Source organism: Eublepharis macularius, chromosome 19 (assembly GCF_028583425.1).
Source record: "Eublepharis macularius isolate TG4126 chromosome 19, MPM_Emac_v1.0, whole genome shotgun sequence".
NCBI classification, from domain to species: Eukaryota; Metazoa; Chordata; class Lepidosauria; order Squamata; family Eublepharidae; genus Eublepharis; species Eublepharis macularius.
In genome coordinates this window covers 9558555-9577939 of record NC_072808.1, presented here as the reverse complement: position 1 = coordinate 9577939, position 19385 = coordinate 9558555, and the positions used below count along the sequence as shown (strand labels likewise).

The 19385-nt window shown below is 43.9% G+C and overlaps 1 protein-coding gene across 1 annotated transcript in view; it reads left to right on the top strand.

Annotated features, from left to right (window-relative positions):
* The window catches only part of LRP1 (LDL receptor related protein 1), a 386504-nt gene that overhangs the window by 268030 nt on the left and 99089 nt on the right, over positions 1-19385 (top strand). The window contains 8 exon segments of the mRNA XM_055003348.1: positions 25-225; positions 1194-1439; positions 3176-3373; positions 9198-9402; positions 10358-10522; positions 12403-12647; positions 15065-15196; positions 17692-17919. Coding sequence (XP_054859323.1) covers positions 25-225; positions 1194-1439; positions 3176-3373; positions 9198-9402; positions 10358-10522; positions 12403-12647; positions 15065-15196; positions 17692-17919 — 1620 coding nt within the window.

Genomic DNA, 19385 nt, shown 5'->3' with positions numbered 1-19385 from the left:
GGCTTGCTTCACCTTTCCTCGTAGCCCGGTGTATCAGCAAGGCCTGGGTATGTGATGGGGACAGTGATTGCGAGGACAACTCTGATGAGGAGAACTGTGAATCACTGGTGTGCAAGCCACCATCCCACACTTGTGCCAACAACACATCTATCTGCCTGCCTCCCGAGAAGCTGTGTGATGGCAACAATGACTGTGGGGACAACTCTGATGAAGGAAAACTGTGTGGTGAGTGCAGCATGGAGTTTTTACTTTTCTGAATCTGTCTCCGCTTTTGGCCCTGGAACACAGTGGTCTCAGAGCTAAGCTACAAGATACGAATTACACTAGGATGCGCACGTGAAGGGAGTCGCAATGTTAGCCAGGAAACTGAGTTTTAAGAGAGATCAGAAGGCTTTGTCAATTTCCTCTCTCTACAGAGCCAGCAAAGATCACTCCTCAGAGGGTTTGGTAATTTCCTCTTTGCCTCCTAGAAGGGGAGGTGAAACTGACCACCTTCAGGCGGCAAAGAGGAAATTAACAAACCCTCTGAGGAGCCATCTTTGCTGCTCTGTAGAGAGAGGAAATTGACAAAGCCTTCCGATCTGTCTTTTAAAACTCAGCTTCCTGGCTAACATTGTGTCTCCCTTCACTTGAGCGTCCTCGTATAATTTGTCTCTTGTAGCTTAGTTCTCAGGAAGCGAATGGAAGCTGACTTTTGTTGTGTTCTTCCTCTGTATGTTTGTAGGAAACCAAGGCTCCTCTGTAATGTGCTTGATTATGGGATGGGAATTGGATGGGGATGGTGTTAATTAACGAGTATAGCTAATAGAGAGTCAGGGAGGTCTGGGAAGAAAGGCTGTATAAACATTTACACAAATAAAATGTCTACGAGGGATGAAACAAATGGTACCCAGTTCACCTCTCACCCGAGCTAGGAACTGGCTAGGTAGCTTTAGGCAAGCCCCTCTTCTATCATCCCTAGTTGTTCATTTGCAGTTTGGGGATGGCAGCGTGAGGCTGTTTTACAGGGATGTTTTAAATATTATTGAGAAAGTGTATGTGAAGTGCTTTGAATGCTCTTAAAGCACTGTGGGGGCTGGAGCCTCAGATCTCTGGGTCAAGTTGCTTCCCTTAACTAGTGTTTGTGTACACAGCTCAAGCCCATCGCTTAGGTTTTGCCATTGATTCTGTGTACCGTCTCTGATCTCCTACAGACCTGTGCTCTCTGAACAATGGGGGCTGCAGTCACAACTGCACAGTCGCACCAGGAGAGGGCATTGCATGCTCTTGTCCTTTGGGCATGGAGCTGGGTGCCGATAACAAGACCTGCCAGATCCAGAGCTACTGTGCCAAGCACCTCAAGTGCAGTCAGAAGTGCGAGCAGGACAAATACAACGTGAAGTGCTCTTGCTACGAGGGGTGGATGCTGGAACCCGACGGCGAGAGCTGCCGTAGCACAGGTGAGTGAACGATGGGGCTTGCACACGAGCACCCGCCTCTTTGGTGCGACAGGGGCTTGAAATCCATTCAGAGTCAGGCGCAATGGGCATCAAAAGGACTCTGCATCAGCTGACTTTAGCCCATAGAATCATAGACTCATAGGGTTGGAAGGGACCTCTAGGGTCATCTAGTCCAACCCCCTGCACAATGCAGGAAATTCACAACTACCCCGCCCCCTCCCTAGATCAGGATCCTCAAATTGGGCATAGAAGTCCCTCTTTTCGGGCTGCAAGCCCCAAAGGGTTCTCTTCTTTGACATCTTTTTCGAAGACCTGCTGCATCGAGAGCAAAGTCACTGTGCTTACTGTCTGTACTCAGTAGTACTCAGTAGTACAGAGGGATTCCTGTACCGTCCTGTAGTCAGTAGTACAGAGGGATTCCTCCGCGGCTCCCAGCCTCTGCTTCACTCCAGTACATGTCCTGGTGCTTGGGCTGTGTTCCACGTCCCTTTTAATCTGCGGCTCGTAATTCTGGCCTTGACGCTCGTAAAGTCTTAACTCCCCCACTTCCTGTCATATGAGCATCTGCTGAGTGAAATTCTGAAATTTTGTACAACCTCCCTTCCTGCAGGGCCTCCTCCCTTTGAATTTCTTTTGGAACCAAACGGAATTGATTCAAAACAGACGCCATGTTCCTCAAAACAGGAAAAGAAAGAGGGAGAAATTGGGTTAAAGAGGAATTATGTGAGTTCCTCTGAAGAACACGACCTAGGGCTCTTCATACCTGCTTTATATGCAGGAAGGGTATTAGATCTGGCCAAGAAACTAAATGAAAAATGGAGAATGAACCCTGACGGGGGGGAAAGCAAAGCTAGCATTTTCCAGCAGCCAAGAAATACCGCAGCGTTCCTATCCTTTAGGGACTTGCCCTCATTCCAGTGTTGCAGTTGGCAGGCACCAGAAAGCCTGCTGTGTTCCCAGTGCCCTACGGAGGACTAGAATTGGGGCAGAGGGCAGATTTTAAAACGATGCATGCTTGTTGCTTGCAGATAGGCATTTTTCTTTTTCTCCTGCTGAAGAACGAGGCCCCAAGAGGCCCACCAAGTTAAAGTTCTAGTCAGTTGACTGTGGGAAGCATCGCTCACACAAGACCAGGAACACGAGCAAGGGGAAAAGAGCAAGCTTCTCGTCTGTTTGCATATAGTGATTATTAAACTCTACAGTTACGTAGCAGCAACAAACAGCCAGGGGCCTGTGATGAATAGCCCAGGGGGTGGGGAGTTGGAGATTTGGAAATTTTGCTTCCCTGACTAACCCTCCAGAGCTGTCAGGGACTTGAATAAACCAATTTCTCTCTCCCTTCCCCTCCTTTTCCCTTTTAACCAGCTCTCCACATATTATGCTTCCTGGAATGTTCACCTGCCTTATTACACCATGGCCCAGGAGAAGGGGGTATCTTTTGATTCATTTCCAAATTTATATCATTCTGCGTATACCTTCCAATTTCTGCAGGTGGGCTTGACTTTGCTTCTTTCATGATTGGCAAACGGGCCTGATGCTTTAGTCGTAATAACGTTCGGCTTGAGAGGCAGCCGAGCGGAGCAAGCAGGCCACAAGATTGGAAGATATCGCCGTTTTCTCGTATTAGTTTTTGAAACCTATAGAAACACTGTCAGGGCATGCCTTTGTGCTCGAAGACCCGCGAAAGTGAGAAGGTGATGGAACAGTAGTAACGCGCATCTCTTTCACGTTTTCAGACCCCTTTAAGCCTTTCATCATCTTCTCCAACCGCCACGAGATACGGCGTATCGACCTTCACAAGGGAGATTACAGTGTGCTGGTGCCTGGCTTGCGGAACACCATCGCTCTGGACTTCCATCTCAACCAGAGCTCCCTCTACTGGACTGATGTGGTGGAAGACAAGATATACCGTGGGAAGCTCCATGAGAATGGAGGTGAGCGTTCACAGTGACCCCCCCCCCCCGGTGGTGGGATAAAAAGGGGCCATGCTGTCTTTCTCCATTTTCTTTAGGAAAAGAACTCATTCATCTTCCAGCAAGGATTGCTTGTGATAGGCATGCTTATGTTTGGTCCTTGTTCTCCAGCTAATAGATATGTCCCAGAAGTGGGAAGGAAATTATCCCTCAGCAATCTCATTCATCACTTAAATTGTAACGGCAAATGCTCTAATCAAGACCACATAAAGTAAACTACATGTTACATGTATATACATGGAAGTATACTCCTATGAAGCTACAGTATTTCAGTATTTTTGTTTGTATGGCTTGTGTGTGTGTTATGTGCCATCAAGTCACCTCCGACCTATGGCGACCCTATGAATGAAAGACCTCCAAAACATCCTATCGTTAACAGACTTGCTCAGATCCTGCAAACTGGGGGACGTGGCTTCTTTTATTGAGTCAAGCCACCTCGTTTTAGGCCTTCCTCTTTTCCTGCTGCCTTCCACTTTTCCTAGCATGGTTGACTTTTCCAGAGAATCTTGTCTTCTCATGATGTGACCAAAGTACGATAGCCTCAGTTTTGTCATTTTAGCTTCTACGGAGAATTCAGGCTTGATTTGATCTAGTACCCACTTATTTGTCTTTTGGGCTGTCCATGGTATCCGCAAAACTCTCCTCCAGCACCACATTTCAAATGAATCCATTCTCTTCCTGTCAGCTTTCTTCACTGTCCAACTTTCACATCCATACATAGTAATGGGGAATACCATAGTTCGGATTATCTTGATTTTGGTTCCCGGAGAGACATCTTTATCTTTAAGGATTTTCTCTAGCTCCCTCACAGCTGCTTGTTCAAATCTCAATCTTCTTATGATTTCTTCAGAAGTTTATACCTGAAAATAAGAAGGCCTTGTGGTGCCTCCTGAAGAATTTTAATGGCTGCTCTGCCCTCACATCCTCAGGGAGCCTGTTCCATAAAGTAGAAATTATGAGCGGAACTACAAGTGACAAAAGGCACAGGTTGGACACTTGTCAGCTTCCCTCAAGTTTTGATGGGAAATGTAGGCATCCTAGTCTTGCAGCTTGGCTCTCTGACTGCTGTCCAATGGACTTTTCAACTTTTCAACTTTTCAGCGGGAAGCTGACAAGTGTCCAACCTGTGCCTTTTGTCACTTGTAGTTCCGCTCTATGATGGAAAAGGAATGGGCTCTGGTTGATGCTAGGCAGGCCACCTTAAGTGGGGAACAGTCAGTAAATAGCAGCCTGAAGTCCATAGTTAGCGCATGAGGACAGAACAAATCGATATCAGCAGCATCAGTATGCCATGCATCACAGAATCAGAACTCAGTGTGTTCTGAGTAGAGATGGGCACGAACCGGGAAAAAAACGAACTATGCGGTTCGTGGTTCGTTGCATTTCACGAACCAAGAACTTTTACGAACCTAGCCCGATTTGCAAACCGGTTCGTTTGTTTCATGAAAACGTCACATCCAGGTCAGCAGATCGTCACTTCCGGGCCAGCAGAAGGCCACTTCCAAGTCAGCAGAAAGTCTGCAGGAAGTCCATCCCCTGTTGCCTAGGAAACTGATTGATCGGTGCCTGGCTGTCTGCAGTGACAAACCAAAAATGAATCAAAGAAACCAGCCTCAAGTTTGTGGCAGTTCATCAGAAATGGGCTCTGATGAACCGCTGGTTCACGAACCATGAACTGGCCCCAGTTCGTCACAAACTTGGGTTCATATTTTGGTTCGTGCCCATCTCTAATTCTGAGCAAAAAAAAAAAGACTTCTATTCCTAAAAGCTTGGCTTCTAAGGGTCAGATGGAAAAACAAGAGAAGATAAACAATAATACCAGCACCTTGATACCAATAGCCTATTTCTAGGCCTGTGGCATGTCTTAGAATGAGCTTCTTGGAGGGCTCTCCACATTAAATAAATACGTAATAGACTGAACCCCAGTGGCTATGAACAAATGCTCTTGGGGATAATTAGATTAGCATTTCTAATCTGTGAATGGTAATAGGCAGCCAGTTGACTTGAGGCGCAGCAGGGCTTCCGTTTCAATCCAGTTCAATGAGACATTATCCTCAAACAAGGCAGGCAAGTGTTACAAAAGATATGGCACAAAGGTGGGGTTGCTTCTAAGTGGAAACCCTGTGAAAGGAATGCCCGACATGAACATTCTTAAATCCTTTGGAATTGACAGTCCAAAGCTCTTCATAAATCCCACGTATCTCATGCACAGAAGAAGTTCTCCATAGAATGCCATAGAACCCAACCCTCTTTTGCTGTGTAGTATAGACAAAAAAGAGTTGATAAGCTGACAGTGCTATTCCTGTCCCCTGTTTCCATCCACCTGTCTTCTTGTAACCCCACTCAGTTCCAAGAACACCCATAGAATAGTCATTACAATTCCACGGCATCCATTAGCCCTGAGAATCCAATAGGTTCAACCAGAATATAGAGAGATAACCTGTTTGGTCTTCCCCTCTCCCTCTTTTCTTGCACCAGGTCGCAGCCAACTTATGGTGACCCCGAAGGGTTTTCAAGGCACAAGGCTAACAGAGGTGGTTTGCCATTGCCTGCCTCTGCATAGCAACCTTGGATTTCCTCGGGGGTCTCCCATCCAAGGGCTGACCCTGCTTAGCTTCCGAGATCTGATGAGACTGGGCTAGCCTGGGCCTTCCAGGTCAGGGCTGGGTATTTTCTAGACAAAAGCAGAGGAATTTCCTTTCTGAATGGCTGTCCTCTTTGTCTGTTGAATTTGGGTGCCTTTGAGTCCACACAGCAGGTGGAGAGTCTTTGGAGGGGTGTGTGTGACCCTGCTTAACTTCTGAGATCTGATAAGACTGGGCTAGTCTGGGCCTTCCACGTCAGGGCTTGGTATTTTCTACACAAAGGCAGAGGAATTTCCTTTCTGAATGGCTGTCCTCTTTCTCTGTTAATATTGGGTGCCTTTGAGTCCACACAGCAGATGGAGAGCCTTGGGGGGGGGCTGAAATTGGGAAGTTGGGAGGGGCATGGAGGAGAGAAGGTCCTCTGACTGAGCCCTTCCCCCACTACCCTCCTCTCCTCTCTCTATCTCCTGCCGCCTAGGCAGCAGCATTCAGTCCCCTGGTAATGATACCTTCTTTCTTTTAAATGTTGATCATTATGTGGGAGTTAATTAGCATCCCCGCAGCTTCCCTAATGATAATTGCAGCCTGGCAGCTGCTTCAACAACAAGCTGAGCCTAACCCGATTAGTGCCTCGAAAGAGGTCGGTAATTCCGGATAGGTGGAGACCCGGGGAGATCTCAGGGTTCCAGGGGGCAGATAGGAAAAGTCACAGCCGTATGGAAGTAGCAAAGTTGCCAGGAAATACAGCACCCATTCACTATAGACAGAAGAGGAGACGCTATAGAAGAGACAGCTTTGTTGTCATGATCGGGGCCTGGCTGAGCGAGATTCGAGTCCAGTAGCATCTTAAAGAGCAACAAGATATAAGCTTTTGAGAGCCAAGATCCCCTTGTCAAATACCAGGGCCTGATTGATAATCTGATCATGGTCTCCTGCCGAAGTAATCCTGATCAAAATTGAAGCTTATCTTTCTTCAGTCCCTTTCTTTGCTTAGCACAGGTTGCTGGATAAATGTCCCTGGGCTCGTGCACACGTTACTTTTTCTTCCTCTTATCGATGTATTAAAAGGGTAACAGTTCTGTTTGCCTCTAGGCACTTAACTCCAACCCCCTAAGCAGTGGATTGAGGTAATGCAATGTGTGTAAGCCTAAATACAGGTTGCATCTAGGCTGGGGAAGAAATGACCAAAGCAAATTCCTTAGATGATTCTCCTACATACCTCTTGGAACTAATTCAGCTGCACTGGTCCAAATGTAACTTGAGGCAACTTTGTTCCATGCTCAATGCCTGTTTTATGAGCTATTGATCTGAGTCCTATGAAAAGCACATTGCACACATTGCTAGTGGCATTTGCTAGTAGAAACCGCATGAAAACTGACATCCATTAGCGCTTTCTGAAATTGTGAGGTGGTCCACAATTTAACGGAGTGCTCTAAGGGGATGCTGTTTTTGCTGGGATTTATAATTAGCAACAACCATAATTACTTTCTACGTCATGTGCCCCTCTTTGACATGTTTGTCCAAAAGATGTCATTTTTTTCATTAGCCACCATGTTTCTTTGTGGATAACAGTCTCGTTCATATGTTATTCTATGACAAATATGGAAACGGTGGTCTTTTCCGCACGGGGCTTTTTCATTGGTTCTGGCCCCGTACTGCATCGATCTCTCTCCAGACTTCTGCATGCACAGTCAAAATATCCCGATTCAGTCTCCAAATTTCTTCCCAGACTTTTTTGCATTCCTCACGGAGAAAGGCTGCAACTGCTGCAGTTTTTCCCTGGCTTTACTGCAGCTGTTCTCCCTGCACACATACCCCAATGTTTTTCCCCCCCAGCAAACTCAAACCGGGCTTTTTTGAAGTACAGAATGCTGTTTTCGGTGTGAGGCCTGACCCTGACCTTGCATTTCATCCACCCCCTTGGTAGAATAGCAACCAATGAAGTTTTTTTCTGAATTTTTAAAAAAAATTAAATTGCAACACAAGGTTGGTGCCATTAAAAATGACAACCCCCCCCCCACCCTCTTGTAAGTTTTCTCAGCAATCAACTGAGAAAACTAACACATCCTCAAAGCCCATAGTAGAATGGCAGCATTTTTCTAGGGCTGAAATAAAAAAAAAGACACCACTTTGGTTCAACTCCCTCTAAGTGCAGAATTAAAAAATCAAAGCAGTGCGGGACCAGAACTGATGCATAAAGTGGATGCGATCCTTGTGAGCTGCATATGCAGAAAGCCCCATGTAAAGTTCGCCATGTGGAAGAGACCTATGACTGTGGGCCAAGCTACACATGACGAATGACACTTGAATGGCAAGTGGATTGAGTGGAGGGCAAGTGAACAGGGAGAAATACACTTGCAGTTCAAGTGTCATTCGTCATGTGTAGCTTGGCCCTGGGACACCATCAGCCATCAAAAGGGATGATTAGCAATTTGTGGGAAAGGAAAGAGGCTTGGTGGGTCTTTTTTTTAATTAACATTTTAAAATCAGTGAACAGTGTTAACAAAGAACAATAAAGTAATAGTTAACTATATACAATTATGTACAGGAATACTTAATCACGATTGGTTATAGCTTTAAACAAGAACAAGGATAACAGATAATAGTCAATAAGGCAGCTTTGTTAAGGTCCATATAACTAGATCTTCTTTGGGAGCTATTACTTCAATCTTGAGTAACAAAAAGTAAATGTTTGGGAGGATGCTGATCTGTGATAGAAATAAATTCAATAAATGGTTGCCATTTTGCCATGAAATCAGTTTCCCTTGGGTAATGTTCAGTTTGATATATCATATATTTTTTTCTTGTACATAGTGATCCCAAATTTTTTCTAACCATTTATCTTTTGTGGGGATTATTTTGGATTTCCAATATAAAGCCAGCAAGTTCTTTGCCACAACCAAGAGATTGCCAATGAGGTCTTTTCTGATTTGTGGGATTTCAATTGTATCCCATAAATTTTAAAAAAATGATCTTCGGGTCTAAAGGAATTTTATAGCCTGTTTTTTCTTTAATATAATCTAAAATTTCATTCCAAAAAGATTCTATCTTAGGGCATCCCCACCAGCAGCTCGGTGGGTCTTGATAGGCATAGCCCAGAGGCTGTTCACGGAGTTTGGCTTTCCCCATAAATATGGAGCCTGCCTCGAGAGAATGGTGTTAACTGGTTATATCACCTCTTTCTGTTGTCTTTCCCGCAGCCCTGACTAGCTTCGAGGTGGTGATCCAATATGGGCTAGCTACACCAGAAGGACTTGCTGTGGACTGGATTGCCGGAAACATCTACTGGGTAGAAAGCAACCTGGACCAGATTGAGGTGGCCAAACTGGATGGGACCATGAGGAGTACCTTACTGGCTGGCGACATTGAGCATCCCCGTGCCATTGCTCTGGACCCACGAGACGGGTATGATGTTGAGGCTCAGAAGCACCATTATTTCCCTTTGGGCACAGGACTCAGTTGTCACCTCCATGGCCTGCTGATGTTCGCCTCTGTTCATAGTAAGGCAACCCTAGGAAAGTGTAATAACTGAAGATGGGTAGCTAGAGTTAGTTCTCTCGAGGGGAAATGACCTTTAATGCCGTAGTTCTTTTTTTATTATTTAATTGATTTTATTTATTAAAAAACAGAAACAGTTAAGGATACATCGAACCTTGCAAAAATTATTAAATAGATCTGAGAGATTATACATAATACAGTAAATTAGATAATAATAATAGAATCACATACATGCTAGGTATATAATAGATACTATTGCTCCTCTCCCTCTATTCCAAACCAAACATCTAAAATGTTATTAATTATGTTTTTCATCTATTATTAAAGAGCCCAGAAAGATAAGTCTATAAAGCACGAAGGTAATAAGAAATAATAAACATATATTATGCAGAAGTAAAAATGCAATAAACAAAAATATTATTTCAGAAAGAAAGAAAAGATAAGGAAATTAACAATCACTCACTATTAATAGCCAAGAACAAAATGAGATTTTCCTCCTCCATCGACAATAGCTTGAATCTCATTAAAATGCTAAGGAATTTTTTTTAAAAAAATAAACTCCCAAATAATTTTACTTTTACTAATATTACTTACAGGAAGTCATGTCTTAGCTCTTGCAAAATAAGTGAAACTCTGATCTTACAGAAAGAGACAAATGTTGTCTGTCTTACTGTATGCATGCCCTTTTCTCCCAAGACGAACCCACTTTATTGTAGCATAAGCATTCGAGAACCACAGCTCTCTTCGTTCTCGAAAGCTTATGCTCCAATAAAGTTGGTTAGTCTTAAAGGTGCTACTGGACACTTTTTGGTTTTGCTACTACAGACTAACACAGCTGACTCCTCTGGATCTTTTCTCCCAGGATTCTTTTCTGGACCGACTGGGATGCCAGTCTGCCCCGCATTGAAGCCGCTTCCATGAGCGGTGAGGGACGACGAGTCATCCACAAGGAAACTGGCTCAGGTGGCTGGCCTAACGGACTCACTGTCGACTACTTGGAGAAACGCATTTTGTGGATCGATGCCAGGTTTGTAATGGAGCCAAGCAAGATATCCTTTCCATTTTTTTTGCAGTATATCTGCATGGTTTTTTTTAAAAAAAAAATCCAGAAAAGCATGTAATATATTTACTTTTTAAAAATCCCATTTGGTGCCTTTTTCTTCTCTTGGTTGCTGCTGCTGCTTCTGTCACATATTGAGTATATGTTAACCAATCAAGGATCAGGGATCCCCAACCTTTTGGCACATGGCGGCCGCATTAGAATGCCCAGTGCCTAAAGAGGGTCACAGCTTAACTCAAAATGCAACAAAATTGCAGGGTGATAGCAGCAAATAAGCAGGTTGGAGGGCCACACAGGAAGAGCTTGGGGGCCGCATGTGGCCCGCGGGCCGCAGGTTGGGGACCCCGTAGGACGAAGCTACACTATCACATAGCCAGTCACCTGTTATGACACAAGTTGGGACAAAAGAACAAATCAGGACAATGAAAATAAATAAGCAAATATCTTCTCAAGGAGACAACCCCTTCCCCCAAATGGTAGCACTTTTATTTAGCTGTACTCGAAATATTTCTAATAAAATGCTAGTCAGTTTTGGCTCAGTTCTTTTTTGAAGGACCATTCAGTGTTTTTTTGAGGAGACGAGGATAAATATTCTGTTACAGAGTAATAAAGGTAAAGGGCTAGAGAAACCCTCACTGTTGCACATAACCCCCCCCCCAAGTATTTGATTTCTGATTAAGATAATAACCCCCCTTTTCTGTTTATGGTAGCTCCTTGAATCTGTTACCCTTTGAAAGGTGCGATATGTAACAACCTCCCTTACAGTAACTATGTGGTTAATACTTGCAGTAGGGTAGAATATCCCCAAACATGTTAAGTAATAAATTCCTTTGTTACTACATTAATAATGCAATCTTATTCACAGTTACCGTGCTCTAAGAGTATTGATTTCACTGGATGCATTAATAACTCTGCAAGTGGCGTCTTGTAAAGTAGAATAAAGTAGAATAATAAATCCCCTTATACTGATAATAAATTTATCTATATTCATATGTGTATATAGCTAATGCTGGGGAATATATAATAAAAGTAAGTTGAATGCAACCTGTTTTTCCAGGGCATGCTTAAAATGACAAGCCAGAGAGCCTACTAGAGTTGCCAGACAAGCTCTGGCAACCAACACTGGCAACAACCAGGCATGGGGCCAAGGCCTTCCCCTGATATTGCCTTCTGGCACTGATATTCAGAGGTTCCCTGCCTCTAAATGCGGAGATTCCTTTTGGCCACCATGGCTAGTAGCCGGCCACTGATAGACCTATCCTCCATGAATCTGTCTAATCCCCTTTTAAAACTCTCCATGTCTGTGGCGACCACCACATCCTCTGGCAGCAAATTCTACATTTTAATCACTCATTGAGTAAAGAAGTATTTCCTTTTGTCCATCCTGAATCTACTGCCCGTCAACTTCATCGGATACTCCTAAATTCTAGTATTTTGGAAGGAGGAGAAAAATTCTCTCGGTCCTCTCTCTTTACCCTGCGCCTAATTTTATATACCTCTATCACATCCACCCTTAGTTGCCTCCTTCCTAAATTGAAAAGTCTCAGACTCTTCAACCTTTGCTCATAGGAAAGGTGCATTAACACCTTGAATTATCTGGGTTGCCCTCTTCTGGTTTTTTTCCCAGTTCTGCAATGTTGTTTTTGTGATACAGGGGCATTTTAATATTGCCTGTTCTATTTTCAGAGCCTTTTCTAACATTCCTTAACATAGAGCTTGTCTTTTTTGGTCATTTGTCTCTGCAGTGCTTTAGTATTAGTCTTTACACAACAGTTAGAGAACGGAGGGTCTGTTTTTGTTGATCACCGGCTACTGAAGACATACTGACATATTTCATTCCTCTGCAGGTCAGACGCCATCTATTCTGCCCTCTATGATGGCTCAGGCCACATCGAGGTGCTGCGAGGGCACGAATACCTGTCTCACCCTTTTGCCGTCACGCTGTACGGCGGTGAGGTGTATTGGACAGACTGGCGTACAAATACCCTTGCCAAGGCCAACAAGTGGACTGGCCACAACGTCACCGTTGTGCAGAGAACCAACACGCAGCCCTTCGACTTGCAGGTTTATCATCCTTCTCGCCAGCCTCTAGGTGAGTTGCGACTGTTGGTTCCGGGGAGGGGGGAGTCACAAGGGTAAGAGAGGGCCCCAAAGGATTGTGGGAAGTGGAGGCTGAAGTTACGCTCACGGGAACATTAAGGGTCTTACTCAAAAGGCCAGAAGACTCTACATGTAGCCTTAAGAGCTCTTGAGTAGCTGTAAGTAACAGTTGTATCTCCTTGCCTTCTTTTAAAAAAAAACAACAGTGTAGACAATTTATGTAAAAAGAAAAGATATAACAATAGAAAGTGCACAAAAACTTACACAAATGCTACATTTGAAATTAAATTGAGACTTATGCAAACATTACATTTGAAATTAGTTTGAAACTTATACAAGCATGGCATTTAAAACTTAATTAAACGAATAGAAAAATACATTCAGAATTTGACATAACTAAACTTAATTGTGTAATGGCTCTCCTTCCCTCTGCTTGGTTACCTATACAAACTATAATATCAACTGTTTTTGGTTAGTCATTTCCCTGTGTTTCATCTTCTTATTTTTATACTAAGTTACTTTAATTAATGTTAATTTCTGCCCAAGTAGTCCAAGAAATCCTTCCATTTCCCCCCAAAATTCAGCTATTGGTCTATTAGGTACATAAGTAGCTAATTTGACCCTTGATGCATATTCATAGATCTTATTTATCCGCTCTGACGCATCAGGGCATATATCTATTTTGCTTGTTTAATTCTTAAATGGTCCATTTGTCTGCCCTTGTTTGCTTCTTCTTCTTTTTTTTTAACAGGCCTCCTGGAGCAAATGAATTAGATGAAGTGAATTAGGTGGCATGTGATATTTGATGGTTCTTAAAATTATTTGGGGATTGATTTTGTGGTTTCTACAGTAGATAGTCAGTTACTTCTTTGGGCTAAGCCAGTTGGGCATTGCATCTATGTAGAGCTTCAGTTTGGAAAGTTCTAGAACTAGCATTTAGGCATGAAAAGCTTTATCTTCTGAGGCACACAGCACAATTCTAAACGATGGGCCTACAAGGTTGTAACTGTTTAGGATTCCAATAATGGTCTCAGGGCCAAGCTACACATGACGAATGACACTTGAACGGCAAGTGTATTTCTCCCTGTTCACTTGCCCTCCACTCAATCCACTTGCCGTTCAAGTGTCATTCATCATGTGTAGCTTGGCCCTCAGTTGTGCATGCCCAAAGGGCATGTATTTCCTCTGTTCTTTTTTTTGCTCACCAAATTTCAGAACTTTTCTTCAGCCTCTTTCTCTGAGGGGTAGCCTTGACTATAGAAAAAGATATAGTTGGTCATTTTTCTCGCTTTTTAGTTTTTCCTTTCCTATCCACTTTCTGTTCTTCTGTGGCGCTCTCGCTCCTGTGGAAAAGAAGACAATGTTTAAAAAGTATTGAAAGAATGCATGTGGGGGGGATTTTCTTTGGTAGACAGCCACAAACAGTGGCTGATTCCGCACACAATGGATAGCGCACTTCCAATCCTCTTTATAGATCATTTGGAACGGATTTTTTCGTGTGCGGAACAAAAAATCCACCTCAAACGATTGATAAAGTGCATTGAAAGTGCATTATCCAATGTGTGCGGAATCAGCCAGTGTCTGCTGTGCTTTGAGGAACAGCACAGACATGTGTTCACTGCTCCAAACAGTCAAAGCAAAACTGATCTCCAGAATTCGAGCCACTCTCTAGGAGAGGGCCTCGTTTGCCTAAGAAGGATTTTAGTCGTTGAGAACCCACAAGGTTGGAAAGCATCCCAAATAAATAATGACCTGTCATTGTAAATGTGCTAATGTATGCAACAAGAAGCCAGAAGGGCAGGCAGGTGGGTGCTACAGTGCCCATACCCCTTTATTAACCTCAGATCTCTTAAAGGTGCAACCAGTGTTTTTCAGCTTGGGCCACCTCTTGTCGAACTTTGTGCAAAAGCAGTTGCACGTGCTTGGTGTTCTTTTCATCTAGACAAGTCAAAACATGATGACAGAACCATGTGAGGATTGCCACACGTGAATCTCCTCATTTAGACTGTTCCTTCTTACCGGTGATGTGCAGATTCCTATTGTAGGCTGTAGGCTTGACCTTTTTCTCTTACTCTGTGCACAATGGGCTCTTCCTTATGTGGTCTGCAGGACAGGGCTGGAAGAGGGGAAAATCCAGGCCGTTTCCACACACGTTGAATAATGCACTTTCAATGCACTTTAGTTATCCTTTAGAAGTGGATTTTTTGTTCCACACATGGAAAATCAGTTATAAATGTTCACTAAAGCGTATTGAAAGTGGATTATCCAACGTGTGTGGAAGCAGCCCAGGTCTGAGAGGAAGATCCACGATGAGATGATGTGACTCAATCCGAGCAAGGTTGCTAATGATAGGACGTTTTGGAGGAAATCTTAAACCGCTTTTCTTTCTGCCTTTGCTTCTTGTTCCAGCTCCCAACCCCTGTGAGGCCAATGGAGGTAGAGGCCGCTGTTCTCACCTCTGCCTCATCAATTACAATCGCACCTTCTCCTGTGCCTGCCCTCACCTCATGAAGCTGGACAAGGACAACACCACATGCTACGGTAAGTGAAAGGGGCAAGTTCTTGAGTATACCTAAACAGAAGTCCACTCGGACCGCTCCCAGTGGAGTTCCGGATCCGGTTCAAGGTGTTAACCTTGGTGTTTAAAGCCCTTTATGGACTGGGACCTGCATACCTGCAGGACTGCCTCTTCCATTACGTCCCCTGCAAGGTGTTACACTCTGCAGACAAGCAACTCCTGGTGGTCCCCAGCCTGAAGGACATCCGTCTGGCCTCAACCAGGGCCAGGGCTTTTTCTGCCCTGGCCCCAGGCTGGTGGAACACTCTCCCGCTGGAGATATGGGCCCTGCGGGACCTGTTACAGTTCTGCAGGGCCTGTAAAACGGAGATGTTCCGCCGGGCCTTTGGCTGAGTGTCAGTGGTTGTTCTCCTCCTTCCATCTAAGACCACCACTTCTTCTGGGGCTGCCCTCGGTCATCTGCTATGCCCATATATGGACTCCCAATATTTGTTTAAATAGCCTGCTCCTGGACTATTTTAATGACTTTTATTGATTTTATGGTTTTGTGACTTTTAATGTATTTTTTGAATGTTGTTAGCCGCCCTGAGCCCATCTCTGAGGAGGGCAGGATATAAATAAAATAAATAAATAAATAAATAAAACATGGTGGATGACAACCTGGTGGGTGACATGGCATCTTGGGAAAGCAAAGAGTTTTCTAGCTCCTTTCCCTTGTTCTTCCCATCTTCCATTTATATATTGTTTAGAAAATGTCTTTATGCCACGCAGGTATATGCATCCCAGTTTGACCAAAAGACCCACAAGTCTGTGGCCACTGAGGATCAGGTGCATCAAATGAGCAATGATGGGGTGCACCCCAAGACATACTGCTTGGCTGTTTATGCCCTTGGATCTTTAGACTGGGAGTCCCTCTAGAACTCTTGATTCCTAGAGACCCCTTGAGCCTATCCGTGCCCTGTGAGAGAAAGCAGAGGCAGATGGGAATACGAGCTTTCAAGTGGGAACTTTTGATCCAGATGCTCTTGAGAATCGGACATTACAGATAATTATGGTCACACTAGAGATAGGCACGAACTGGGAAAATTCTGAACCATGCGATTTGTGGTTCGTTGCGTTTCATGAACCACAAACCACGAACTTTCACAAACTTGCCTCGGTTCACGAACCAGTTCATTCGGTTTGTGAAAACGTCATTTCCAGGTCAGCAGAAGGTCTACAGAGAGCCCACCCCCACCTCCCATTGCCTAGGAAATTGATTGATCGGTGCTATGCTGTCTGCAGTGACGAATAGGAACCAGCCGAACCGGGCTAAAATTCGTCACAGGGGCAACTGATGTTAAAGCAATATAATTATTTGTTGGAAACCCATTAGAGTTGGAATGGCTTCAACTGAAACAAAGAAAGAGTTGGAAACTGTTGATTGTGGATCCAGCAGAGCATTTCCACAAAATGAAAGATTTCCATTTGTGGAGCATGACTTTCTTGACTCTCCTCTCCTGCTGAAGCCCCAAATGTCCCCAAAATGCTACTCTTGGGAATTGCCCATCTCCCAAGAGTGGCATTTGAGGTACATGTTAGAATGCAATGTGAAGGGGAAGGTAAGAAAGTGACACACAGGTGGAAATCCTTCCAACCGTAGAAATACACAACTGGAGCACAATTTCTCGCCTCTCACTTGCCAGTGGAAACACTCTGTTGATCCAAACTAGGTGATACATTTTACTGTACTCAGATTCAGTTGCTGGGAAATTTTGAAGCTCATTGGGGCCTGATTCCGATTGGAACTGTAGTCTGGAAAGTGGAGAGGTTCAGTCTCCCTCCACCCATTTTCCTGACCCAAATTGACCCTGGGAGGGTATTATTTGCTCTATAGGGAGACTGCACATTTTTATTTATTTATTTATTTATATTTCAATTTATATACCGCCCATCCCCAGGGGCTCTGGGCGGTGAACAGTTAAAATCGATAAAAACAAGAACTAAAATCAATATACAAACAATAAAACAAATTAACAAAGTGCAGTGGTGGGGAGAACTCTCCCCCACCCCAAAGGTGGGAGGCCATTCATACATGCCATTCATACAGTGCATTCATACATGCACTGTAAAGTGTCGACTCAACTCGTGGTAAAACGTACTGTCTAATTTGGCCCTAGGAGTTCAAACAAGCAATTTAAAAAACCCTGTATTTAATGCCTGTAGGAAAACTACAATTTCCATGATTCCTTGAGAGAGCCAGAATTTCACCGCCCAGAGCCCCTGGGGATGGGCAGTATATAAATTGAATAAATAAATAAAATTGAATAAATAAAATAAACTGGTTCAAATCTCACGAATCACTTTAGCTTTGTTGTTCCACCCATCTCCAGTGCAGTTTCTTTAGGCTACCTGTGGACTTTGGGCATGCAACCAGCCTATAATCTTGAGATCCTCATCTCCAGTAAACAAGCCTGTTCTTAATCCTTATTGGGGTGGCTTTCCATCATGTATTCCTGGTCTTTGTCCCTTTCTCTAGAATTTAGGAAGTTCCTACTATACGCTCGCCAGATGGAGATTCGGGGAGTGGACATTGACAATCCTTACTACAATTACATCATCTCTTTCACTGTGCCTGATATTGACAACGTCACTGTGGTTGACTACGATGCCATGGAGCGGCGGATCTACTGGTCTGATGTCCGCACGCAAACCATCAAGCGGGCATTCATCAATGGAACTGGCGTGGAAACCGTTGTGTCCGCAGGTAGGCACTAACCATCTTTCTTTCCCTTTCCTCTTCCCTTCTCCCCCTTCACCTTGCAGCATTTTAAGATAAGTCAGACAGACAGAACTGGAAACCATCATGGAATTTGTATGCCTTCCCCACATTTCACAGGGAGAATTTTTTCTGGTTTTATCCCAAAATTCTCCACTGAATTCTTAATGGTTTCACGATGAATTCTTAATGGTTTCATCGTAAACAGAGTTATACCTTTATAAAGCCATTGACTTTAGTGGTTTTTAAAGAGTATAATTCTGTTGAGAATAGTACTGTTAATGCTAGCTAAATCAGGAGAAAGGAAGTTTTTAAGCACTATTTTAAATGTGGAACAAGGTGATCTGTTTGGAAGCATCTTTTCAACCGGGCTGCTCTTGTATGTTCACCTCTGAATCAAAGTTTGGTCATCCCCCTTGAAAAAATGAGAGTAGTTTCAAAAAGTGATGAAAATCAGATTATCTTCAGACCTCTTCTTCCACTCGTTTCCTTTCCTTTTCTCCATTTTTTTGCTGCAAGGCACAAGCTTCATGTATTTCCTCAACGTTTTTCTTTCATGTTTTCCCATATTCTTGCTGTGTTTCCATGCAGAAAGGAAAAAAATTGAAAAAAGATTAGGTCAAATAAAGAAAACACCTGCTGAAAAATCTGCAAAGAACTGTGGGATAAAATTTACAGGATTTTCTTGGGGGGACAATAATCTGTCCTCATCCCCAATGTAGACTACTGCATCTTTTTTCCTGGGATTAAGTGCCAAAGAGTTTTCACAGAATCACAGAGATGGAAGGGGCCGTACAGACCTTCTAGCCCAACCCCCTGCCCAATGCAGGAACAGCCTAAAGCATCCCTGACCAATATTCATCCAGCCTCTTCTTGAAAACTGCCAGTGAAGGGGAGCTCACCACCTCCCTAGGCAGCTGATTCCACCTTGGAACTACTCTGACCATGAAAAGGTTTTTCCTAATATCCAGCCGGTACCTTTCTGCATGTAATTTAAGCCCATTGCTTCGGGTCCTACCCTCTGCTGCCAACTGGAACAGCTCCTTGCCCTCCTCCAAATGACAGCCTTTCAAATATTTAAAGAGAGCCATCATGTCCCCCCTCAATCTCCTCTTCTCCAGACTAAACATTCCCAAGGCCCTCAGCCTTTCCTCGTAGGGCTCAGTCTCCAGACCCCTGATCATCCTCATCGCTCTCTTCTGCACCCTCTCGATTTTGTCCACATCCTTCTCGAAGTGAGGCCTCCAGAATTGCACACAGTATTCCCGGTGTGGCCTAAGCAGGGCAGTATAGAGAGGGGCTACGACCTCCTGCGATTTCGATGCAATTTAAATTTCCTGTTTTGCACTGCTTCTTTTCTTTCCCATGAAAGTCGTTGGTGCTCTTAGATTTTATCCTTGTGCTAGGTGAACCCATAGTTCTTGTAGTTTACTCTGTTATTAATTAGAGATATC